This window comes from Tripterygium wilfordii, chromosome 19, assembly GCF_013401445.1.
Source record: "Tripterygium wilfordii isolate XIE 37 chromosome 19, ASM1340144v1, whole genome shotgun sequence".
Lineage (NCBI taxonomy): Eukaryota > Viridiplantae > Streptophyta > Magnoliopsida > Celastrales > Celastraceae > Tripterygium > Tripterygium wilfordii.
The window spans coordinates 1,979,854-2,006,162 of record NC_052250.1 but is presented as its reverse complement, the minus strand read 5'-3'; the positions used below and the strand labels follow the sequence as shown (position 1 = coordinate 2,006,162).

Below are 26,309 nucleotides of genomic sequence, written 5' to 3'. Positions count from 1 at the left end.
TTCGAACGAGGGCCTTTGCAGTAAAAGTCTCCAGTTATTTCCATTTGCAATGACTTCTACCGCAACGGCTCTTAACCCGTTTCTTTCAGTTTGATTTTATAACATTTGATTTTCTTATCATCTTTGTTTAGTGATTTTATGTATTTATTATGTCTTTTAATAGATATATTTATGTATAGTTACAAGATTTCCTGATCACGTAAATAGCTATATATGTGGTGGTATGATTAAAATGCAGCCTCTCATGGGAAAAAAAAAAGAAAAAAAAAAGGAAGATTAAAATGCAGCCAGAGCTCTAAATTTCCCCATCAACACATTGAACAAGTTTAAGCTGAATGTGAAAATCTTATTAAATAACTTCTTCTATCCTGATGCACAACAATCCAACATCATATGTACAATAACACAATAAATACACAAATCAACTAGCTCATACCGGCGTCGGAGAGAGTAGAAATTCTGCCTGTAATTTCTGAAGCAGAATCCCACAGAAGGGACACAAGGGTCTTGACAAAACTTCAACATCAGAAGAATCTGTCAAGGATTTGACTTCTATGGAATAATCAATCATTGTGAAGAGAGTCTCCGGTGCAAGTTTGGAAGTCCATCGATGACAACACTTACAGAACCATAACGGAGTGGCTGGGCAAACCTGCATAGAGACCGAACACCTTGGCAATTTGTGGCTATGAGAAACTCCATCGACTATCTCCAGACCCTGGCAAAATGCAACTTCTGGAGAATCGAAAAGAACTGACCCAGAACAATAGCTGCACGCCTCTTCTGCTACATATTCACTGGAGCGGCGTCTGTTTGTCAAGAAAAAGTACATCACATGACAGTTGGTGTAATTCATCGATTAACTGGGCAATGAATTAATATCTCTTTCTTTCATAACATGCAGACATTTTCTGATGCAAAGGGGCACCCAGTTGGGCTGGAATTCAGCAGACCCAAGAGTACCACAAGGTTGGGCCTAACTAATCATTGGAAAACCGGCTTACCAATGTTAGGATTCTGCATCATTCCCCCCAACTTGAAAATGCATGTCCTCGTGCATATGAACAAGCCTCGCCACAGGCCACGTGATACCACATGGCACACAGGGAATCCACCCCTTACCAATGGACCTGGAGGTCCACCGTCCAACGAGGCAGCGCACGCTGACGTTGGCTCCGATACCAATTGATACAAAGGGGCACCCAGTTGGGCTGGAACACCACAAGGTTGGGCCTAACTAATCACTGGAAAATCAACTTATCAATGTTAGGATTACCCTCACTTATAAACTACTCTTGAAACCCACCATCTTTCGATGTGGGATTCTGCATCACTTTCCTTCTCCTAAGTGGTGAGGGGGAAAACTAATATTTTTTGTTTATCATCATTATATGGTATGATTCCAAGGTCTCACAAGGTACAGACCTAATTCAGTAATCAACCGATAAAAGTAAAGACATCAAACTGATTGAGACTCTTGCACCTCAAATACCGGAGAGCAAACTGTAAAGATTACCTCCTTCCATGCTTTCCAACTTTTGATGCAAGGCCCTTGAGTTGATCCCTCACATGATCACGAGTAAGACCCACCCACTGCTCCATTTGTGCCAACCCAGAAGGACACCAATTTGCAGTTTGGGAAAAATTTGTGGCTGAATGGGATATGAGACTTAAGTACACAGAAAAACTGAAACCCACAAGCCTTTCTCGGAGTTCTCTTTCGTTTCTCAAGAGTAGCTTCATCCACAAAGTCATTTGCCCCTCTTCATCGGTTGATTCTCTAAATCTTGGCCCATCGAAGTTAATTTGATCAGCCGGGAGCTCAGATAGCATTACTCGTCTACAGATGATATTCAAGAGGTGTAATCGTCGAGAACTAATCTTGAAGAAACATTTGGAGACACGGGACAAAATCTTTTCAACAGAAAGGCCTGCCTGGGACTTCAAGAATGTTTTTAAGAGCCACCTAACAACTAAATGCTGCACATACTTCGGTTCAGACTGCTTAAAAGCCAGTAATGCTGCTATGATATCCCAAATAACCAGTGGCCTATCCTGATCTTCAAATTGTTTTATAGACCATAAAAAATTTGACTCCCAATACATCAGCTCTTTCTCAGGGAAACCAGGAAAAGCTTCATACTCGAAGTCTGGGGACGTGTTGGGTAACATATCCACTTGCTGCCCACCAATCCATAAGAACTCGACAGCAGCCTTCATGGCCCTGCCAAAGATCCGAAAATTTCATTTTCAATTCTTCAGTCAAAAAAAGGAAACAACACCGTGCACAAAGCTCCCGCAAAGGGCAAGGTCGAGAACAAGCAAGATGTACATGTGCTGTTTTCGGGGTTCCAATTTTTTCAATACAGATAAAAAAAAAATCCTTAAGGAACAGCTTTTGTCCTTCATTTTCTTAAGGAGATCATTTCAGTTTTTCATTCAGAATTTTTGTGATACTTGACAGGTTTTTTTTTTTTTAAAAGTTGAATTAAGTAAACTTCTTTTTTTAATGGAATTAAGTACAGCTCCTTAGATTTCCACCGTTATTGGTGTTGATTTTCCCAATCCTGTAGGAAATATGTAACAGTTCCAGTATTACCATATGCAAAATATAGCTCTAATGAAGAATTCAAGCGTTAGCATAGCATATCACCTTACTTGATACATCTTATCCAACAAATCAACATCAAAACCGCGAACCTGCAGAAAACAAGAATAATCTCAGTTAATTGATTGATGGCCTCAAAGTACACGTTTATCAATATTAACTTTTCAAATAGATTAATCAAAGAAAAGGGAGCTTGTTGAAGAATACGATAATATTATTTTTGTTGAAAGGATACGATAATATTAATTAGTTTTCCAAAGGGCTCTGAGCAGTCTCATATAGGTATTCAAGAATCAATCTCCTTACTTGCTAAGTACATAAAAGTTCTAGATAAACCAGACAGGTTCATTGTTAACTTTTACCACCCAAAGTCATTAAATTTTCTAAAGGAAAGGTCAGAGATGCCTAAAGTCTCAAGCAGAGTTGTATGTATAATAATTAACACTTCAAATTCAAGCCTGCACTCAGCCAAAATTATTGAGACTAGGTTGTCATAGAGCATATAATTTAACCATCAAGTATTTCATACACTGAAAGCATTTATCCAGTATCTTAAGAACAATATTCCAATAAACTTCAAAAGAAGAAGGAAATTTTTGAGGAGAGAGCAAATGGGTAACGCGATAAGAAAACAAAGAACGTACCATAGCAAGCACAAGATTTCCAGGGGACACTGCCACGCCATGGCATGAAAAGAATGCATCAGGTAGCTGCAAATGAATATCATAATATTTTACACTAGAAGATAAATTAGTTAAGAAAAGCAGATAAAAAAGAGAAACACCATACATCAGTAGAACTCCTCAAACCAGGGGTATTGGAAGGAATCGGTACTTCAAAGAGGGAACTGCCATGTAAAACCCAGCTCCGAACAAAATTATCCTGGCACCATTAAACGGTGGAAGCAAAAAGTTTTTAAAAAAAGCTATCTCAACACTAACACATCAGAAGTGCAAAGTATATAAAATGCAATAAATAATCAGTAAACTTTTTACATGCTGCTGAACTTCACAAATTTATTTACCTGGCTGCAGCTATACAGACAACGTCCATCAAAAGCCCAAGCTAAACCTGTAATCTAATGAATTGTAACGCAAGTAAGTGATTATAATTTTTTTATGCAAAGGGCTGGTCCACAACAGGAAACTTACAACATGATTGTGTGCGTCGTATGAGCCCCTTTTTTCAAATTTTTGGCAAGACATATCACCAACCCACACTTCAAAAGAGCCACATCCCTTGCCAACAGCTAAGAATGCATCTTGTGGGGACTGAACCGGCACCATAAGTGATAGTACCGAAACTGGTGCAACATTAACAGTTGTAACCTACATAGAACTTTGGAAGTCAGAATAGTGTTAATTCAGAACAAATAGAAGTACTAACAATAAATGACTATAATTAAACAAATGAGTTACCTCCTTCAACAAGGAAAAAGGAGGACTTTTAACATCCGATAACTTCAGCAATTCCTCACAACTACCCAACCATATCTTTACACTGAAATAAAAATGCACACAAATTTAAACATTAATTGGCTTGGAAAGATTTAATTGTATATCACTCATGATCGACTGGTGGTAATACTGGAAGAAAATTAAATATCTTTCACAACCATAATGCATCTACTCAATTCACGTGATGCAAGTAAGTTCATCCTCGTCCTAGAAGATTTTAACGTTTCTCACCAACCAGACCGCCAATCCTACCCAGTCATCTGCCCTTGTCCTGCCACCCCCCCAACGGATAGCATAGAATTGATAACTGATACTGTTTAGACATAAATTGAAAAACTACTTCTAGAAGCATTGTTTTTTTCCTGAGTTCCTAAAAGAAAGCAGTATGTAACCCCAATTAAAAAGGAAACAAAGCCTCTAAATAGCATCAGGAAATGTTTTTCTTAACACAGTTCACTATGTTTCTATAGGGAGAAGAATTGAAGCACATCGTGACCCTCATCTAATTCAATGCAGTAACAGAACAGTGGGAAAGAGGAAGATTAGATCCACAGACATACCTAACTCACCTCCCATCAGAACTGCCAGTTGCTAGTAAAATTTGAGATCTTGAATCATGCAATGCCCAACTGATTGTAGTGATCCATGAATGGTGTGCTCGGAGAATTCCTGAAAACATCACCGTACAAGGGTTCTTGCTGTGCTCAACAGAATAGCATTGCGGTGCATGGATTTTCCAGAATGAAACTTCGCCGGCCTTTCCACCAACTGCAAGTATAGAGCAACGGTTTGATGAATCACCTTGACCGAACGGTGAGATTTTAGATGATATCCACAGAATCGGTGACCAGGCAACAACTAGTGATGATAGTTTTGCATTGCGAGAAGCATATTGGAGAGGAGTAATGAGCGGAAGTGCACGTTTGTCTGCTGTCTGTTTGCTTGATTTCACTTTAGAATTATGTTTACGAATTGTCTGATGTAGATCCTTCTTTTTCACCTTGTCTGAGACCTAAAAGTAAGCAACAATTAAATAGAACATATGTTTGAGACGATAACCATAACCCTGTAAAAACTGATCAATATTCCAACCTTGAAAAGCAACTTGAAAGAAAGGGGGGGGGGGGGGGGGGGGGGGAGCGGGAAATGAGTGAAAGTTATGGAACCCCTCTTGCTGTCCAAATCCATATACCTTAGGTATCCACTCTCCCTCCATTTCAGTAGAATGGCTAGAGTCGTCACTATTATTCTCACTACTTCCAAGATCTAATATCTGGTCGTCCTTGAAACTTTTTAAGCCCTTCGTACTGTAGCATGGTCATTGAAAAGAAAATACATAATAAGGCAACACCTATAACTGAAAAATATCTAGGAAAACGATGCAATCCAAATATTCTGGGCATGTTAAAAAAAACATTAATGTAATTTGACCACGTGATTTGTCAGATGACTGGAAAAGCAAGAAAACAAGAGATGGGAAAGAGCCATTTACATTGCTCGAGAACAATTTCTTCTTTTTCGTTTATGCTCCTTTCCCACCAGGGATTTTGGAAGATCATCAGGGAAACCACACTCTGTTGCTTGTTCCTGGCAAGAGAAGATGAGATTGCAACTAAGATAATAAGGCTAATCCTAGTAAAACAACAACTAGAAAACCATAGCTCCGCTAGACAACGCAACCCAGGTAAATAAGTGGCAAACTAACTTACAGCATCAGTTTCCAAGGAACAAATCTCCAACTCCCCAAAATTGTCACTTGCAAGATAATCATACAGTTTATCTGACATATCTATGACCTAAATAAGAGTGGGATCAGAGAACTGTTATGAACAATATTTGATAAAGGAACATGAAACAAATGAACACTGAATAAGTTGAACAAAATTCCAAGATAAAATAGCATTTTCATATCAAGCTACATATAGATGACAGTAAAGTACCATTGTTAGCATTTGCAGATTAGTTTTTACTCCCTCCTTTCCAGGTTGTTATTGGGAAAGGTGTTGAGGATGTATATTTCTAGGTTAAATTTCCGAAAGAACTTGAAACAACAGAATATACATGCATGCTTGTATTGGTGGTATGGATTAGCATCACGGGGTTTCCCAATGCATACCTCTATCCACTCAGCACGGAAATCACAAAACGGTTGGTGATAAAGCTTCACTCGCCCTTCTATGGTGCAAATAGCCAACAAGCAACTGTACAGCATCAGCAAAGCAATTAATTCAGTAAGATACTCTAAGATATAATCAAGTAAACTAAATTATTGGACCAGGTGAACAAGACCATACTAACAGGTTTAGGGTCTTTGAAGTTTTGCATTCAAAAAACAAAAGAAGTTTATACCCTGAGTTAGGGGCCATTCCGACTGGAGACCATGAAATCGATCGAACACATGGATGACGGTCCCGAGATAAAGCGGTGGGCAACAAGCAATCAGAGAGCAATTCTGAAAAACTTCCAATTGAATATATGTTTAAGAAACATTCTTATAATTATCTTAAGAACTACCAAATTTATGAGTAAAACTTATTATGAATTCTGAGCAAAATACTAGATGGAGGACTCCATTCTTTCAGACTATATGATAAACGTATGCCAAAACCATAAATGAATATAGAAGGCACTTGCATACATGTGACATGGCTGCTCGTTGTTCTTAAAATTAGAAAGAGTCTGAAGTGCAAAGCCTTCAAACTTAAAGTACAAAGTACAAACTGACCTTCCTTGTTTTATGCCAAAATCATACATGAATATAGAAGGAACTCGCATACATGTGACATGGCTGCTCGTTATTCTTAAATTTACAGAGAGTCTGAAGTGCAAAGCCTTCAAACTTAAAGTACAAACTGACCTACTCAAATTCAAAAACTTTGATTCGCTATTTAGTTACTCTCTGTGTTGACAGAAAGACTCATAATTGGATCAAATATGGGTACATATGTATGTTGGATGACTAACATATATGAAGTAGAAGTAGAAACTGACCTTCCTTGTTTACCAAACCAATGGGATGAGGGTCACAACTTGGCACCGTGACCACACCTCGAGGACATACAGGCGATGCTGGATTCTGCTTCGAAATTACAAAAAGAAAAACAGTCCAGTCGCAGATTATTAAAATTCAAAACTTACAGTTTAAACAGTTTTCACCTCAAGAGGAGATTGCACGACACTCGACAGAAAATCTCAACTGGAGGAATGGAAAAACGACTAGATTACCAGTATTGTAACTAGCGGACCCGAGGCTATTGCGATTAAATTCTCTTCAGACCATGCGATGGCATTAGGAAACGAAGGTGCAGCCACCAATGCAGCAGCTTGGAAACGCGAAGTCATCTCCCCTCGTTGGTTGGTTGTTTTGGAGGGAAAAACCAATCCCCGCAAAACTGAAAGGAAAAAAAAACGAAGAGATCCTGGGATCTAATCAGAGAAGGCACAATTACTCTTCCTTTTTTCGATCGAGACTGAGAGAACCCTAGTTCGAGTACGCTGAATGTCTTATTTATTTATCCTTGAGCGAAGGCTGTCGGGGCCGCAGGAATTCTAGGGTTTGCTTTTGCTAAGACCGTAAGCTTGTGGGCTGATTTAATTTCTTGGGCCCGATTTTGATCAAGCTGCTTCAGCTTCTATTGACTAATTGGATATTGGGCTATGATTGGGTTTGACAATGTTGTCATTCCGTTGTTTTCTCGTGATTATTTGGTTTTTTTTGTTGTTTCTTGAGTTTGGATACCTCCTCTTCTTGGTTTTGATTTGTAATTTCTTAAACTGTTATCGTGACGTTAGGTGTAACTTTATTATCATGGAATTAATAGTTGGGCTTATACCCCTAAAGAAAAACCTAATATTTTTATTCAAAGTATGTTCTCATCCAATACACAAATTACATTATAAGCAAACAAGTAATAAAAGTCATGAAAACCAAGTAGCAATAATTCGAAATCACGACTTTAATTTGAAATTATGTTTTCCATTCCTATGTCACTCAAAAAGACCTACAATTACCTTAAATATATCTTACTTTTCTTTCCAGGAGGTGAACACAAGGGAAATATGTGACTAAATGTCACACGTTCAATTCCTAAAATAATGTCAACATACATCCTCCATGTCCTTGACGGGGTCAACGGTCGTGCTTTGGGTACAAGAGTTATTTATCTTTAAGCAAACATGTGGCCACATAATAATTTTATTCACATGTTATGTGGAGATAAAATATCTGTACATCCTATTTGTGTTCAACCTCATCCACCGCCAGAGTTTTGTACAGGAGAATTGTTTACCATTATAGACAAACATTTGACATTAGACACTATATATTCGGAGTAGTAAGCCATCAAGGACCTGGAAATATAAACAAATTATATAATGAAACCTCGCAATTAAACAAATCCCGAGCTTTACGTGGGGCAATCACCTAGTGCTGGCAAACATCCAAACAACAATTTTGAGCTCAAAAATTGAGGAGCTTTTTGGCAGCATAAAAGGCTACTTTTGAAATGCTTTTATTTTGGACCATTTTACCAGCATTTCACCATTTATGACTCATTTGTCCCTATGATTTTCACTTAATTACCTTATACCTTTCTTCTATTGAAGTTATCCTTCACGTATGAATATGAATGAGTAGTGTTATTAATAAAATCCTTCCCATTTAATAAATAAATAAATTAATTAATTAAATTTAATTAGATTAATAATTGATTAATTAATTTATAATTTATTATTATCTTCAATTAATTTAAATTCATTTATTGATTTTATAAAATTTGTATGTTTGGATACAGCGTATACAACTAAAATGTATAATACCTCTACACGTAATTTATCACAACATGCTACACAACACAAATGTTAACAGTAAAAGTTCAACCAAACACCTACCGAACATTTAAGCAGCATATCTACTATTAAAATTGTCCAATATTTCTGCTACCATCATTTCTGCTGACATATCTACTACTTTACAAATGTTCTACCAAACTAGCCCGTAAACTTTGAAAAAGAGTGACTTTCTAGGAAACCTATCATTTAATACACACTTAAAGCAAGGCCAAAATTAGACACGTGTATGCTTAAGGTATCTAATACACTTGCCAGATATCACGACTCTAGATGCTAAAGATCAACATTATGGGTTTGTTTGGTAGAGCGGTTGGATTGATTTTCAATGCTAACGAAAGTACAATGAAAAAAAAAGTTGAGCTTAAAGGTATGAAATATCCTATGAGGTGTTTGACAAACTTAAAACTTACAATAGCGGAAAAATGGTTGAATTAAAGTATTATAATATTATATTTTATTAATAAAATAATTTATTTTATTAAATATTATATTTTATGATTTTATAATAATTTTTTATTTATTTAGTCTTTAGATTTCATTTAATTAATTTAATTTATTACTAAATTTAATTTTAAGTATAAATTTTAAATATTTAAAATGAAATTATAATAATGTGTTAAGTTAAAAAATATAAAGTCAAAACGTGGCTCCACTGATTTTAAAAAGAAAATTACAAATTTTCATTTCATCAATTAGTTTTGTGGCCCCACATTAATTTTTTAAAAAAGAAAAAGAAAAAGGAATGTCGTTAAAATTAATTAAAAAAATGTAAACTGAATAATTTTAAATAAAAGTAATTAAAAAATGTTAATTGAGAAATTGTTACAACGTGGGCCCCATCTGCTTTTAAACAAAAATCTTTAAGCCAAAGTGGGACCCACATCATTTATATTTTAAAAAAAGCATTTCCGCTTTTGAGAAGCTCCAAGCTTCCAAAAGCCATTGAATCGTTGTCATTTGCATAGCAGTTCCGTTGCAAATGCCTTGCTGTTTGGCGAGGTTGTGGACACTGAGCATCCGTACAGCGGAAACACTGTGCCACCTGCCTTGCCAAGCAGGTGGTATGTAAAAAAATATTTTTTCTTCGGTCACCCTTAAAACTCACCAAAGTACCTTGATATTCAAAAATATATCCTTCTCATTTTTGCATTGAATAATAGTTTCCTGGCATATATCTTTTGCAAATAGGAATATCTCTACGATTACAATTAATTGAAAGCATTGCAGTCCCTATTTTTCCACACACCTACAAAGCTCTCTAAAAGTTGATGTCAATTCCAGTTTCCACACACCTTCGGGGCTCTTTTAAAAAAGTTGATTTCAATTTCAGCTTCCATACATCTTCAAAGCTCTCTCAAAGCTAATGTCAATTCTAGCTTCCACACGTCTTTAGGACTCTTAAAGCTGATGTAAATTCCAGCTTCCATACGCCTTTACGATCATCTCTCTTAAAGCTGATGTCAATTCGAGCTTCTATACGCCTTCAAGGATCCTTTAAGTTGATGTCAATTCCTACTTGCATATGTCTTCAGGGCTCTCTTTAAAGCTGATGTTAATTCCAATTTCCATACGTCTTTACGGCCTTCTCTCTTAAAGCTGATATCAATTTTGGCTTTCATACCCCTTCAGGGCTCCTTTAAGCTGATGTCAATTCTAGCTTCCATGTGCCTTTGTGACTCACTATCTTAAAGTTAATGTCAAATTTAGCTTCCATATGCTATCAAAGTTTTCTTTAAGTAGATGTCAACTCCAATTTCCAGACTCCTACGACGGGTCTTTTCTGATTGACTAACTTTTTTCTAACATAAATTACTCTCCAAGATAACCAAACCATCATGGTCCATGAATGTATCTATTTTAATAAAATATAGTGTAATGACTAAATATTGTCATAAAATACACCTCCTTTGACATCGATCCATAATTCTAAGTCATCCAAATATCAATTCAACCAACCATAAGTAAAGACGAGCCCATTTTGTCAACACAATTACCTCATATTGACGACATCAACCCATCATGTCGACGACATTGAACCCATGATCTAAAATGTCGGACCCACTCCTATTCAGGATATAGCCGTCTAAGTACTTATATCTGAACTCCGACCTCAACTTTATTTGTATCTAATGCAATCCATTGTCATAGGAATCCTTGGTCGATATTCTTTGTAGCATGCATCCCATCAATCATTTCGTAATCTCCTCGAGACACATACCCATTTATGACAACAAATTTGAAACATTGAACCTCTCTTTGGGAAAAGACAACGTCTCAGGGATTATCTCTGATACATCCCTAAAATTCTCTAAACCCAATCAATTCTGAGATCCGTATCTCAGGAAAGAGATGAATCATCCCCACTGTATACGGCGACCCCCCAAACTAGGTAAAGTGAGGAAGAAAAACTTACTGCCTAAACATTCACAAGATTACTAGAGAGACACACATAACTGACTTGATCGTCAGAGCTTGCTTATAGTCGAAACCACTCTAGCCAACAAAACATCTTTTGTGAGTTTTGTAGGATTGTCAGTGGGATTACACATCATTGATTATGTAATTATGCCCCTGTGGGGGAAAATTCCCACAATCAAGAATTTAGGATAGTGGGCCACCGATAATTTTGCAAAACCCACAAGAGACGTTAGAAGTTCCCTGACTGAAGGGGTTTTAGTCAAGGAAGTTTCGACGATCAAATCAGTCATATATTCTTGAGAGAAAAATATATAGGTTTGTTTGGTAGAACAATTGGATTGATTTTCAACGCTATCGGAAAAGCTGAGTTTAAAGTTCTGTAATATGCTATGAGATATTTGACGAACTAAAAGCTTACATTAGTGGAAAAACTGTTGAATAAATTATGTAGTGTTTGGTAAATTATCAAATAATTGACTTTTTTTAAAATAATTCGTATTAATAAGTTATAATATTTTCTGAACATTAATAAATAAAAATGCTCATTTTTCAATTTAAACTTTTAAATTATTACAATCATTATTTAATGATTTTGTTATTGAAAATAATTTGAATTATAAATATAATATTTTAAAATTATAATTTATTATGTAATATGAGATAAAAATGTTAAGTAGAATACTAATATAAATTTTTTTAAGTAAAATTAATAAAGGAATGTTAAGTTGAAAAATTGTTAAGTAAAATAATAATATATATTTTTTACGTAAAATTAATAAAAAATGTTCATAAAAAAATGTTAAGGGTCCCCTCTTCTAGTAGTGTTGAGATGGTGGGTGAGAATGAGGGTTGGTGGACCCGACATTTAGTCTACTCGTAACTGAGCTCTTTTTGTGCCCACAAACGTGGGAGTGCTCTTCGTACTGAGCATAGGTGCTCGGTTGACGCTACATGTATGGACACATGTCATGCTCTCATTGGAGGTTCTTTTGGTTATCATCGATATTTATTCTGATTAATTAAATAAATCATCGATACCAGATTGATTCTGATTGCTCATATGATCGAGTTTTATAGCTCAACAGTTTAGATAGAAAGTCAGGAATCAAGGTTTCGAGAAGCCACTAGGGTTGCAAAGGATAAGGAGGCTACAAAAGGATTAAAACTGAGTCTTGGATTTTGAATTTTTCAATACTTGATTGTTTCAGTTTTCTTCTTTTTGGTAAATGGAAGTCATGTTACTGTTTGCAGAAGTATATCCCCCATCCATTACAAGATTGTGTGCAGTTATGAAATCAGAATCTTCACTGGCAAGAAACAATGCAGCTTGTGCCACATCTTCTAGTGTTCCACCTCTCCCCTTCAGCAGACTTCCTCTCTCCCCGACGATTTTGCTCACGTCTTCCGGCCCAATGTCTGTCTTCCCAAGTAATTTTCTGTAGGCATCGACAAGCATCTCTGAGGGGACACCGTGCGGAGAAATGCAATTCACTCGAATTCCATGAACCCCCAACTCACAAGCAGTGCTTCTTGCCAATCCAATTATAGCCTCTTTCGATGATGTGTAGGCGTGCGATCCGAGGCCTCCCATTAAAGCTGCAGAGCTTGATGTACAAATGATACTCCCTCCCTTTTGGCCTCGAATCATAGCCCTCGCTGCGTGCTTGATTCCATGTACAATCCCATTCACATTGACTGAGAAGAGATGCTTGAATTTCTCCATGTCTATATTGGTGATGCTCCCTCCATAGCCAGGAATTCCTGCATTGTTGACCATGATGTCTAGTCTGCCTTTCCATTCTAATGCTAGCTGCACCGCTGATTCAACATCTGCTTCATTCATAACATCGCATTGTATGTATCGGCCTCCTATAGACTCAGCGAGGTTCACCCCTAGATCGTCGAGTATGTCAGCAATGACAACATGAGCCCCATTTTGCGCAAAAAGTTTTGCTGTGGCTGCTCCAATTCCTCTTGCACCACCAGTTATTACAGCAACCTTGCCTGTTAACTTCTTGGTTGATAACCCCTGCATCTGAACTTTTGTCTCCATAATGGTGCCTTGAACACTTAACCAAATTGCATTATATAGGGTGGTTTAATTTGAATGCCACAAAGATTAAAGAACGAGATTCTTTGCAATTAGTTTGTTTACTCCAACACACTCTTTGTATTCCTTACAACTACATCCAAACCATAAGTCGGCAGCCTTTATGAGCTCAGTTTTTGCTTGTCTAATTCCCAACAACTGACTGCCTTCCCCAATTACGAATTTTAGGTCACTATTAGTTCATTGTTGAGGAAGGAAGCAAATGTTAATCACCTAACAAATACTTTCTCTATAGTAAATTCAGCGCATGAAGTTTCTCAAGTATCAAGTATAGAATTTTTTTTTCCCTAGTGTAGAATTTTTTATATTTTTCATCTCCTTTTAATTCATTAGAATCGTCAAAATCCCAAAACAATATCATATATTAATGGATAAGTAGATACTTATAATTTTATTGATGCAGACAAGAAATACTTTATTTTCGTACGCGTCGGGTTAGTTAAGAACATGGTAATAGTGGCGAATTTAGAATTCAAACTCACTTGGGGCATAGTTAAGTAACGGGGGACCACTGTCCCAGGAGATTTTTGTTTGATTATTTATATGACAGCATTCTTGAGGATTATTGGTACTTCCACCACTTTCGATTTCTTCTTGGAATTTTCTTTTTGTAAGATGATCTAAGCATCAAATATGAATAAAATCTAAAGTTAACAACTTTCCAAGATCAAATGCATGCTAATCCTTCTTGAGAGAGAGCGCTTTTTTGGAGAGTTTCTTTATCTATTTTCCTTCTTAGTATTGATATGCAAACAAAGTGCATACTCATGGGGTTGTAACTCCCCTTGGGACTTCCCTACAACTGCCATGTGAAGTTGTAACTTCACAAGAAGGGTTTTGACCTATCTTGGGTGCCTTCTAATAAAAAAAAATAGATCTACATTTTTCAAAAAAGACCTCTTCAAATTTTTTTCACTGCAGTAGAACATGAGCAACTATCAGCAGATCAAAAACAGTGTTAACATGGAAAGTAGAGGAAAACTTAAAGCAACTAAAAATCAGTTATCAATACAAAACCCATTATGCAGCAAACGATACGATCACAAACACCCAATAGAAAGTAAACCAAATATTTAATCAGCACAGAAAAAAAAAATCAGTAAATTCAAAAGACTATAGGTACATGCATGATCAAAGCATTGAGGCATTTTGTCGAACACCTGCCATGCTTGCAAATTACACCATATTTTAGCACTTGCTTGTGACCCACAATGATCATTTACAAGTCGAACAAGAGTAAACAACACAATACATGGAGCTAATAAGCTACACTACCTAGCCTCAAAGTTGTTAAGTTTGCAAAGCGCACTTGAAGCTCAAAGGTATCGCTTCGCTAAAAAGAAGCCAGGGTTAAAATTCATAAATTGTTCAATAAACTCCGTACACAAATAAATTCAAGTTAAATTAAACAATCAACAACATATTAGAGTTATTCACAAAGTCATTAGTCGACCAAAGATTCAAATGGTGTCATGGCGAAAAAAGATTTCAACATCCTAAAGGGTTGATCAAACAATACCATGTACTGATGCATGCATGAACAGTTCCATGTACTGATGTCTGATGCATATATGCATGAACAGTTGTTTTCTAGACCAGAACAATATGTATATATGGCCAACCAACTTAACATTATTAACTTTGGAAAATATCATGGGAAAATTTTGGTCTGTCAATCATATATACCCAATACATGTCAGGTGACATACAAACAATATATATCAGAAGAAAAAAAAAAGATCATCATACAATCCCTCCTACTAATGAGAGATGGCTCGGTTAATAATATATATCATGAAAAACATATTGGAATTAAAAAAAATAAAATCCCTGTTCAGTCTTCACAACCAATTAATTACAAAAAAATAAATGATAAAAATTTAATAAAAACCAATGAAGTAAAAAAAAAAATTATAGAACTAAAAAAAAAACCTGGAATTTTAACAGAGGTGGAAGGCGACAGAGAGAGACGAGGAAAAGAGGACCGACAGAGGACGGAAGCATAATAAGGATCTGCAGCAGGAATTGTGCTGGGTTTCAACAATCAAGCCCAACCATTAAGGGGAATCCAAGAATTTGATCCAATTCATGTGTGTTGCTTTTGTTTTCTGTTTTTGTTTAGTTTGTCCAAGTTTATCCCGGGATAGAGTTATTCGGGTACGTTTCGGTATTGCCCGGTGTTTATTTTTCGACTTTGTAATTCCATTGCTAGGGTTTGTAAATTCCTAAGCTGCTAACATGATGTAATGATATTAGGTGTAATGTTTATTATTGTAGAATGACGAAGTGCTGGGTTTAAACTCTTTTCAAAAAAAAATAACTAAAGTGAAAGAAAAATAATAAGTTTAAAATAAACCAATATAAATATTATTCAACTTTTTATTTATTACTTCAAATAAATTATACGTAGTTCCTCGTATAATATAATTGGATCTTTTATGCAGCTTGACATTTGTCCCACATTTTCGCAGTTCTGCTCCAAATTTTATACTCTCGGTCTTCTCCTTCACCTTTGAATTTTTTGAGTGCAATACTTGTGAAAAACAAATGACAAGGTAGACCAAAATTCACAAGATTTGTGCAAAGAGTATCACTAATACTCCCTTTATTGAGGAATATATAGTCATATATTACTTTCTCGTCGGGTACATCAAACTTCTTTTGGCACTTTTCAAATGCCGTAGCATGAGCATCAACGATAAATCCACAGACCATCGACATTAAAACCAACAAGACTGGAATTAGATTCATCCTTGCCATCTTGTTTTAAAAAATATAAATACTTGGTTTTTTATTTTGGTTATTGAGATAATGAACAAGGGCAACTATTTATAGGAGGATGATAAAGGAGAAGGAGTGTGTACATTTACAATTTTCTAACGTCTTCATTTAAATCTCTTCAGTTTGATTTATAGCTTTTAGTTCTCTTTATTATTCAATCTTGCTTTAATATGTGAGTTTCTATAAATTTATTTTACATGTCTTTAATATATATATTTAAGCATATTATTACATTACAATATTTTATAATGCCATATTAGAAACTGTCAGAGCAAATGTTTTATTATCAATATTGTTTTTGATAATTAATTCTAATTAAATAAAAAGCAAGCTCTTATGTAACATTCCCAATATTATTTTGGAGTGTTGAAATGTTTCTCAATTGGCTTGGATTTGGAAGAGATATCAGCCTATCACTATAGATAATATATATATACTAGCGTCGTGCCCGCGCTTTGCGGCGGGGAGTTGGGTTGATGTATGAGACGGCGGTCATCGGCGCTTTGCCAGCTTCTTTTGGGACGTCTGGATCTGCATAGTAAATTTTTGGAAGTGTTGTGTTAGATTAAGAGGAGTTCGATGTCAAAATGCGAATATAATTTGTTATAGAGACCTAAAGAAGCAAATATTGTAATGTGATAGAGATTTCTTACCTGGCGGCTGAAATTCCTTTACAAGACCATCTGAATCAAAAACTATTAATTCAAATACCATATTGTCTGCGTATTTGAACATGAGAATGTCATGTAAATGAAGATCATGGTCCACTGCAAATTGTGTCCAATTGTTTTCAATCCTTCTTCCATCAATTCTGACATAATAGTTCTTTGATGTTGGACTTCTTATCAGTGCCCTGACATTATTCGTTGGTTCCAAGTGCCGCATGAACTTCAAAGGTATAAGCTGTGAGAAAAGTGTAATCCTTTACAACTATTTTATTGTATTGGAATGAGAAAAATCAGTTTCACGAGTCAGAGGATTGTACAAATTCTTGGCCGAAGTCGTCGTTTATGGGCTTTATGAAATGCAGACGGTTTGGGTTCATAATGCTGCCATCCATGCCTTTGTATCTCTGGGACAGTAATGAATAAACAATTTTCTGATCTTAATTTATTTGAAAACGCATATTAACCCACCAAGAAGAAAACCAGTAACTATGAAGTCATACAAATTTGTCATGCATAGTTTTAGAATAGACACGGGATCATGGAAAGAAACGGTACAGCATCACCTATTTCTGACCAAAGTAACAGTTATATCCATTTACAAAAAAGGTTTGAAGGACATCTTAGAATTGTATTATATGAACAACATGTACAGAGTTTTCCAGTACATCATCGACATTGACTTTATATAACAATAAAAAGGTAATCAGTTCAGATTGTATGACATGGCAAAGAAGGAGAAGATGAATCATTCTGACCTGTTGCACTGATGAACTGCGTTCAACTCTGTAGTTTTGTTTTTCTTTCTTCGGTTCGAAGAAGATAAGAAATTTTTCAAGGAGTTGTGTGGCTAGGGTTTCAAGTGTTGACCATCTTATTTACATACGGTTTGGTCTATTTAACCGTGGTTGGTAGTGTAGCTTCGAATTTCGTGATTTAGTTGTCCAGGCTATTAATACAAATTGGTTAAGGAGTGTCAGATGGGTTACATTTGTTGTGTTATGTGTGGTTGTGTATATTCACAAATCTTTTTATGACGACTTTTAGAGAGATTTTAGCTTCGTCGTCATGAATAGCTAAACAATCTAGTTGGCCAGTAATGGGATTAGGAAATCAAATGCTTGTTTTAATTATAAAGACATTTATTTTGTGTTATATAATTTTTGTTCTCATGGTTTTCTTTTTGTCATGTTTTATATAATTTTATGGTTATACTTTTACAGGTGCACTTTTAGATGTCAAGAGTTGGCTTCATGTTTCTGTTATTGGTGATCATAATGTTTTAACGCTACACATCATCTTAGTGTTTGTGGAAAATAACTAACAAACAAAAGTATACATAGTTTTTTAGTGTTTCATCGTTAGTACATACATGGAGAAGTACATTAATGAAGTAAAAGCTTAACATAACCAAAAACAACTACCTCTCACACAAATGATTTGTGGACAATTGTAGGCAGGACATAACGTTGCAAGTTTTTTGGATATTTGGTCATCCATGGAACTGTATATACAACAAGACAAAAGTGACGCTTTGCGTTACTAAATATGCTGAATGTTAACGACTTCTTTTTTCAGTAATGTACTTCAAACGTCTGCATGACGCTTATTTTTTCCGTGCGAGTAGTTCTTTTCCTCTGTTATGATAGCCCTGCGTTGCACAAAGTATTAATAAAAATTATCATAGATCAAGGTTAGGAAGATCTATCTTGAATGATAACATTTCATCTACGAAGTCGATTTAAGTTATAGCTGGACAAAGAAATTTGTAAATATAGAAAGTTAGGAAGATCTATCAATAAACATGGAAGTAATTCTAATGATAATCCGCATTACCATATAAATGTTAGAGTTCAGGTTCAAAGCTCATGTTTAGGAGAATGAAGAAATTGTTTACGCAGGTGTGCAGTTAAATAAGGAAATATGTAATCGCTTGATAGAATAGAAGTTTATTTTAATTTCTTGAGTATGAGAATATGCGACTGACCTATTTCGCTTGTTCTCTGAATTGTCTGTAAAGCTACCGGCCAGATCATTCTTCCCATCAGTTCCTGAGATTTGGAAGTGTGATTGTTCCACAGCTGCCTTATTTGGATCGTGATCATTTTCATAAACTTGAGAGACATTGAAGGTCAAAGTTTCAGAGTTGTTTTCCCTCTCATTGATTGATACAGTGAAGTTGTAGGTTTTGCCATAGAGATTCAGCATGATTGTTGGAACTTCGGTTCGAACAGAACTTGGAAGATCAGACAAAGTGCTTGCTGGTATTTTTATCATCCTCTCGACATGTTTGCCGAACAAGAGAAATTTAGCATCATGTGTCCCATCCGTGACATACATGCTTACTTTGTACCTAGTTTCAAAGAGAAATTAATGAAGTATGCAACGTCCAAAAAACAATGCAATTTTGGATTTTTTTCTTAACAATTAATTATTTACCATGGGATTGGCAATTTTGCCGTTGGTCCACACTTGTTGCAGGACAATTTTCCTTCATAGCTGTTGATACCGACCTTGCATTTTGGACATGCATTATACCACCATCCCCTTGATGCGTCTATCTCTGTTATTGAACCCACAGTAGTGAATTTTTTCCCCTGTCAGCAATTTAAAATAGAACACACAGTTACTCTGGCATTGGTGCTAACATTTGTAGTAATTGATGTCGAAGTATGAAAACTCACCATATTTGTTTTTTTATCGAGAGAGATGAGTTCTGAAATTGTCTTTTGATTATTTTGTGGGATCAGTGCTATTGGCATCTCTGAGTCCCGCAAATCATCAAGGATTGTTACCTCACTTGGATAGGACATGCTGATTGAAGAAGTTGTTGTTAGTTGTAGTGGAACATGGACATAGGATGAAGTTAAAAAGGTCCTAAACCTTCCAGGATTAGGACCCTAACCCATAAAACATGAGAAAAATATCATTTTTCGGAAAAAGACATTAATGATCATAGCAATAGGATAGAAATTGCAAAGAAAATTAGTAAATTGCAATCTGATAAACAATGGAGGAAGCCGTGTACATAATCTCATAATTACCCAGATTCTCACAGTTGTGGTTAATTCATACCAAGACCTATTAGATTGTATTGGAGGAAACATGTTTATGTTCTAACACATTTTCTATGAATAATGTATAGAACTTACTTGCTGTGGAATTTGTGAACTTCTGGTATATCTAGATTAAGGTAGATTTTGGTGGCCGATGTGCTTGACAGTGTTGTTTCACCTGCATTAAATAAGAATAGTCATTAAAATTCACATGTACTTATTTTGTTTAATAGACTAAACACTGAAAATATGAAGGGAAAAAATAAATACCCCGAAAAGATTTCACAGTCATTCCTAAAAGGACAATGATAATACGATCTTTTTTGGGGATCTTTAGAACATTGTCCTCTTCAAATTCATCAGCTATTTTACCCCATAAGGTGACTGGAATAGTCTTGTTGCTGCAATGTGTACTCTATCATCAACTGAAGTAGTTTGTGCTAAATTGTTACATAGTGTAAACATTTGGGAATATTAAAAATCTTACCTGATAGTATTGATAAGAAGGTTTTTTTTCCCAACCATCCTTCCATTAGCAAAAGTAGTTGTGAGCTTAGAAACAGAAGTTAAGTGACCCATGATATCTGCAAGCACGTAAAGCTAGTTCAAACATTTTCACAGCATTTTTTGATAAATATTATATATTTAACATACTAACATTCACATACCAGTGAGGTCAGCATCATTGTACAATCTTGACTCCAATATTTGGTCGTCGACAAAATTAAAACAATTCATCGGAATGTTCTTTTTGGTATCAGACATTTCCAATACGATGGTCCATGTACCAATTCGGATAATTTGGTCGTGCTTTGAAATTCTAAAACTCTTTCTCGCAGCCCCAACAAAGAAATTTGATATCTGATAGATTTTCCCCTCCACAAACAACTCCTTCATCCTGTTTGCATCTTCTTTCCTGATGGATCCTTGTATAGTTGTTCCCTAAAAGCATCATAAACGTAAAGACACTAATGATTTATTCATAAATGCATACATGCGTAGAAATTTTGTTCATACCTGTTCATCAACAAAAAGGAGGTCGACACTCATCAGCTGGTCTTGTTGAGATGGATTTGTAGAATCCCACATCCTTGCAACGCGAGCGACCACAGTGTACCCTCGCTGACCCATTTCCAGCTTGTTTAATGGTGTATGATCCATTATCCGCTGCTGGTAGTTTCCAAATGGATATGAGAATGAAAGAATAAACACGTTCTCGAAACAAAATATATTTTAGTTAAAAATGCAGCTGCATAAGAGACGAAAAGAGGGAATACAAGACGACAAATTAACCAAGAAAAAAAATCAAAGATTCTATAATAATAAAATGAAGAAGAAGGCAAGAAATCTTACCCGGGAATAAATGTTAGACTCAGTTTATTTTGGAGCCAGAGTAGCGAGGGAAATAGGGAATACAAGGAATTTTAAAATAAAGATGAGGAAGAAAGGCCGAAAAACTCACCCAAGAAGAAATATCAGATAAGATGGAGCTTCGAACTGCAATAGCTAGAGGAACAAAGAAGAATCGGTAAAATAATAAGAATCGATGAAGAACAACTGTAAGGAAAATAATAAAAATCAATACCTAGCAACAATACCTCGCACAGATGAAACGGACCAAACGAAAATGGATTTAAACCACAGCCAAGATGGATGAAGAAAGAGTAATGGAAAGAAGGAAGGAGGGAATATGTGATGTAAACCCAACTGACTGTCAGGCAATTAATTGAAGGCACCAAGACAGCTGATATCGAGGCAATTGATGTAGTAGATGCATGAACCGCAGTCTATTCGTTGCCATGGAGAACTACGACGTCGTTTTGGGAGAGGAGCTGCAACAAAAAAAAATCCTAAGCGCTGAAAACGACGTCGCAGCACTTCGAAGGCAAAGGGAAAGTGAGATACGACAAACACATGCATCGCAACCCGCGCTGCCAAGCTGGCAGAACATCAAAAGAATCAGAACTCACGCAGACCTTCGAAAAAGACAGAACAGACGCGCGCGTGAACACCACGGGAACAACAAAACAAAACGGCTAGGCATAAAGCGACGTCGTTTGGCTGGGCCAGCTGCCACACAACACGAAGACCAGCCGAGAGAGTACATGAAAGACAACGAACTCGCCACAGAATCACTCTGAATCTATGGACTTTATATATTGTAATTGATGTTAATATTTTTTTGTTATTTTATTAGATAAATATCAAGATGAATATTCATCGATAATATTATTTCAACGAGATGTATTATTGGAAATAGCCCTAAAAAATTATTTGAACGGTGCTCTAGGACCCTCGTAAAATATTTCAAACAGTAATATTAACCCGTCCTAACACCCCTCCGCCCTCATATATACATACCTATTAGTGTTATGACTATGTTGAAATTCCACTAATTTAGTACACTTAACTACTCAAGCTTAAGCTTTATTTTCAAACTCAATGATAACAATTTCCATTTCAGGCTTATTCAAGTTTGACATATTCAAGAGTTTTGATGATTAAGTATTTTTTATAAACATATTAAAATTTAGTTTATCTAGCCTAAATATGTCATAATAATAATATTGGAATTCGTTGTTTTGACATATTTATACAATTTAGCTAAATTCCATTATATCTATATATATATAACTCAAGATTGAAATTGATATTTTAGAAAATAAGTCAGGTTTTGGTCCAACAAAACATGAATTTTATATAAATATATAGCCTACTTAGGACGATTTGCATTGAATTCGACTTTTAACGTTCACATCTTATGATTTACATGTTGTTAATTATGTACAATTTTGATCAATACCAACAAATGTAATACGTTATTAATGAATTGGTATTGGTTTTAGTTTTATGTTTTTTGTGTTATTAGGTATAGAATAAACAAAAATTACACCTTTTAGTTCGTCAACCAAAGTGAAAAAATTAGTAAATCTAAAAAACCAATATGAATATTATTCAACTTTTTATTTATTACTTCAAATAACTAATATGAAGTTTGTGTGTGTGTGTATATATATATATATATAACTGGATCATAAATTAAAATTCTTTTATGCATTTTGACATTTGTCCCACATTTTCGCAGTTCTGCTCCAAATTTTATACTCTTGGTCTTCTCCTTCACCGTCGAATTTTTTCAGTGCAATACTTGTGAAAAACAGATGACAAGGTAGACCGAAATTCATAAGATTTGTGCAGAGAGTTTCACTAATACTCCCTTTATTGAGGAATATATAGTCATATATTACTTTCTCGTCGGGTACATCAAACTTCTTTTGGCACTTTTCAAATGCCGTAGCATGAGCAGCAACATTAAATCCACATACCATCGAAATTAAAACCAACATGACTGGAATTAGATTCATCCTTGCCATCTTGTTTTAAAAAATATAAATACTTGATTTTTTGTTTTTTAATTTGAGATATTCAACAAGGAAAACTATTTATAGGAGGATGATAAAAGATAACGTTTGTGTATATTTACAGTTTTCTAACGTCTTTATTTAAATTTCTTCAGTTTAATTTGTAGTTTTTAGTTCTCTTTATTATTCAATCTTGCTTTAGTATGTAGGTTTGTAGAAAAATTTATTGACATGTCTTTAATGTATATTTAAATTATTAAAATATTTTATAATGCAATATAAGAAACTATGTCAAAGCAAATTAATGTCCTATTATCAATATTGTTTTTGATGATTTATTCTGATACTAGTGTTAGGTAGCCCATATAATGGTGGCCCATGGGAGCCCAAGTCTCTTAAACAAAATTTTAATAAAAGTTTTAACTCTCAAAATATATGTTAGATTTTTAAAAAAATTACATATTCGGAATCAACGCATAAAACTCTTTCTAACAATATCTATTATTGATGAGTTTTATTGGGTAAATCTTAATTCAATTATTTTTTTTCAATGGAATTTCAAAACACAATGAATTCAGAACTAAAATAATGAATTCTAGATTGTGTTTTAAAAAACAATAGAACCTATATTAAAACAATAAATTTTGAACAATGAATTCTAAGATAAAAGAGTGAAATAAAGTTTTTCCATTGATTGAATCAATGGAATAAACCTGTTAGGCTCTCATGGGCTACCAAATTAATGAGCTACATGTCATTTTCCTTACACTTTGTTCAATATTTTGTAGATCCAATAGTTTGTATATTTACTATATACTTTATAGAATTAATGTGATTATGTAGTTGGAAAATGTCATATAAGTCTCAGATGTCTACAAGGATCTCTCATACAAAAATGTATGACCAAAAGTCCTAGTCTTCATTTAATTTGATCTTGTTGGCTAATATTCTGTAAATATTTTAATTTTTCTTGCATAGATAATAAATAATATCCTTTGTTTGAAAAATTCATCCATAACATAAATTAATACTAGTGCATTAAGAAATTCACGTTGTTAGCTTAAATGACACTCATGTGTATGGTATCTCATAGAGGTCTCGAGTTTGAACCTCCCCATTCCCCTTTCCCCCGTATTCAAAAAAAAGAAATCTATGTAGAATTAAAGTCATGCAACACAATACAGAGAGTTTGTGGAGGTCAATGTTAGGTTTATATGAAGACTTGATCACTAATTACTATTTAATTGGTTAGGTAGCTATGCACATACTAAAGCTACCTCAATGCCCACCCTCTTTTTCTTATGAAATTTTGAGTTATTAGATATGCATCAAGTTAATTTCTTTTATATATATATATATTGGTAATGGTAGATAAGTGAGGAAAACAAAAGTTGATCAACAATTATATGGTGAGAGATGTTTTGGCAAATATTATTTTTGCAATGAAGTTTGTGAAGGATGAGGAATGTAGTTGACAACTTCCAAAGATAAATAATAGTATATTAATTAAGGTCCTAAAACGACATTTAATTATAAAATAAGCCGAGTCATTGTTATTACGTAAATGATAAAAATCTCAATACTTGATATCCCAGTTACGTATCTGCTGAGTTGGACGTACATGATCTAAGTGAATTCATAGGCTCTACATATCTCACATTATGCACAGAAAATTATGTGCGTACAACTCAGCACCCGATATTGTTGTTGTTATCAAATATGAAACGTGAAAGAAGGCAAAAGGCAGTATCCAGGGATGACAAATCTAGTGCTTCCCAATTGCATTAATTATAGCAAATGGTTTGTGTCGGATCTTCACCCCTAGTTTTAAGATTTTTTTTTTAATTAAGAAAGACTTAATCAAAAGATTAATTTGTGGGTTTGGAAAAGATAGTGCCGACACTTTCTTTATAAATACCCTTTCTTTAGTGTCATTGTCTTTGACATAACGAAAAAATTGTACACAAAATTAAGACATATAAAAGGTCTCACATCAAATCAAATTAGTGTAAGCCAACGATGTGATTTATACGTGTGAACCACGTCTTAAACATTTGAGGCACATTTTGAATGGCAAAATCACGCAGACCTTGGGCAAAAGAGTGGACTATACCTCAAGTGGGTTAGCCCCAAACCTCTCTCGTATTCCTTTTCTACTTCTCGTGTCGTTCTCATCCCTCTCAGTTTCTTTATATGGTGTTGATAACAGGTGCTTTAAGAATACTTGTTAAGAATTGACTACAACATATCCTAGTCTGCCATGTGTTAACGAAGTATAAAGTTGGTTGACATGGCACTACATTATACAGTAGAACCAAGTCCTCACCTACCCAACAAAACCCCATAAAATTGTGTGTGTGGTCCAGATACTACAAAAACCCAGTTTTCCCTCAAATGAATAAAATAAAATCAAGCCATCAATGTAATAATATATATGGAATATTTTTTTTCCCCCTTTTTGTGACCAATTCTATGCCTACCTTGACACAATGACCTATTATTACTACTCTTATCTTATGGAAGCTTGTTTTAGACTGATTTTTTCAACCCTTTGAAAAGTCGGTGATCACAAAACATATACAAAGTTATGGATAAATAAAATGACAAATATCATGTCAGCATCATACTTGGTATGGAGAAAGAGAAATGTACGGGCAGCTTCCAAGAAGCTTCATACAAGGGATGAACAGCTAGGGAAAGGGTAGTTCTCAGCTCTTCTTTGGGTATATCCCAATCACCTCAAACTAACTTAAAGATATCTCGAACTAACGAACGTTCAAACGTCAAAAGATCAGGATTAGGAGAGATATGATCCTACCATCACACTCCAGTAACAATAATCTCCAATGTTTTATCTCCTCACCCTCTCAACCCCTATATAAAGAAGGTTGAGGTTGAGGTTTAGGTTGAGCCAAAGTATGTCATACACACTCTCTTATTCACTCTGAAATTATTAGAACTCCTTGAGTTTGACACTGATTTGAGCGTTGGAGTGTCTTTG

General features: G+C 35.1%; 3 protein-coding genes across 4 annotated transcripts; all 3 read right to left on the bottom strand.

Moving 5' to 3' along the window:
* Positions 1-290: 290 nt before the first annotated feature.
* Positions 291-7,582, bottom strand: LOC119984946. Of its 2 annotated transcripts, XM_038829070.1 has the most exons (16): positions 7,291-7,582; positions 7,057-7,141; positions 6,415-6,517; positions 6,182-6,266; positions 5,775-5,861; positions 5,558-5,652; positions 5,258-5,372; positions 4,635-5,077; positions 4,027-4,108; positions 3,760-3,936; positions 3,633-3,686; positions 3,398-3,490; positions 3,253-3,318; positions 2,654-2,700; positions 1,517-2,224; positions 291-809 (listed from the first exon to the last, which is right to left on the bottom strand). In XM_038829070.1, exons 1-16 carry the CDS (start codon positions 7,405-7,407, stop codon positions 431-433), a joined length of 2,736 nt encoding a protein of 911 aa, XP_038684998.1. In that variant the 5' UTR covers positions 7,408-7,582; the 3' UTR covers positions 291-430. The 2 variants fall into 2 exon arrangements, with proteins under 2 accessions (XP_038684998.1, XP_038684999.1); XM_038829071.1 differs by lacking the exon at positions 7,291-7,582 and having other exon boundaries at positions 6,415-6,525; positions 7,057-7,117.
* Positions 7,583-12,538: 4,956 nt separating this feature from the next.
* On the bottom strand, positions 12,539-13,387 carry LOC119985432 (short-chain dehydrogenase reductase ATA1-like). Its single transcript, XM_038829739.1, has one exon. The coding sequence runs from the start codon at positions 13,385-13,387 to the stop codon at positions 12,539-12,541; it is 849 nt and encodes a 282-aa protein (XP_038685667.1).
* Positions 13,388-18,211: 4,824 nt separating this feature from the next.
* On the bottom strand, positions 18,212-21,526 carry LOC119985418 (replication protein A 70 kDa DNA-binding subunit B-like). Its single transcript, XM_038829723.1, has 10 exons — positions 21,409-21,526; positions 20,964-21,113; positions 20,615-20,888; positions 20,434-20,530; positions 20,217-20,347; positions 20,043-20,124; positions 19,575-19,704; positions 19,330-19,487; positions 18,878-19,243; positions 18,212-18,541 (listed from the first exon to the last, which is right to left on the bottom strand). Exons 2-10 carry the CDS (start codon positions 21,105-21,107, stop codon positions 18,478-18,480), a joined length of 1,446 nt encoding a protein of 481 aa, XP_038685651.1. The 5' UTR covers positions 21,108-21,113; positions 21,409-21,526; the 3' UTR covers positions 18,212-18,477.
* Positions 21,527-26,309: the final 4,783 nt, after the last annotated feature.

What these genes read in the sequence shown, in the direction of transcription:
- LOC119984946 (XM_038829070.1), bottom strand. Translation starts at nt 7,407, where the DNA reads ATGACTTCGCGTTTCCAAGCTGCTGCATTGGTGGCTGCACCTTCGTTT. An exon ending in GTCCGCTAGTTACAATACTG is followed by an intron (nt 7,142 to 7,290) that starts GTAATCTAGTCG and finishes ATTTCGAAGCAG; the next exon opens with AATCCAGCATCGCCTGTATG. An exon ending in ACGACGCACACAATCATGTT is followed by an intron (nt 3,687 to 3,759) that starts GTAAGTTTCCTG and finishes ACAATTCATTAG; the next exon opens with ATTACAGGTTTAGCTTGGGC.
- LOC119985432 (XM_038829739.1), bottom strand. Translation starts at nt 13,387, where the DNA reads ATGGAGACAAAAGTTCAGATGCAGGGGTTATCAACCAAGAAGTTAACA.
- LOC119985418 (XM_038829723.1), bottom strand. Translation starts at nt 21,107, where the DNA reads ATGGATCATACACCATTAAACAAGCTGGAAATGGGTCAGCGAGGGTAC. An exon ending in TCCTTTTTGTTGATGAACAG is followed by an intron (nt 20,889 to 20,963) that starts GTATGAACAAAA and finishes TGATGCTTTTAG; the next exon opens with GGAACAACTATACAAGGATC. An exon ending in GCAAAATTGCCAATCCCATG is followed by an intron (nt 19,244 to 19,329) that starts GTAAATAATTAA and finishes CTTTGAAACTAG; the next exon opens with GTACAAAGTAAGCATGTATG.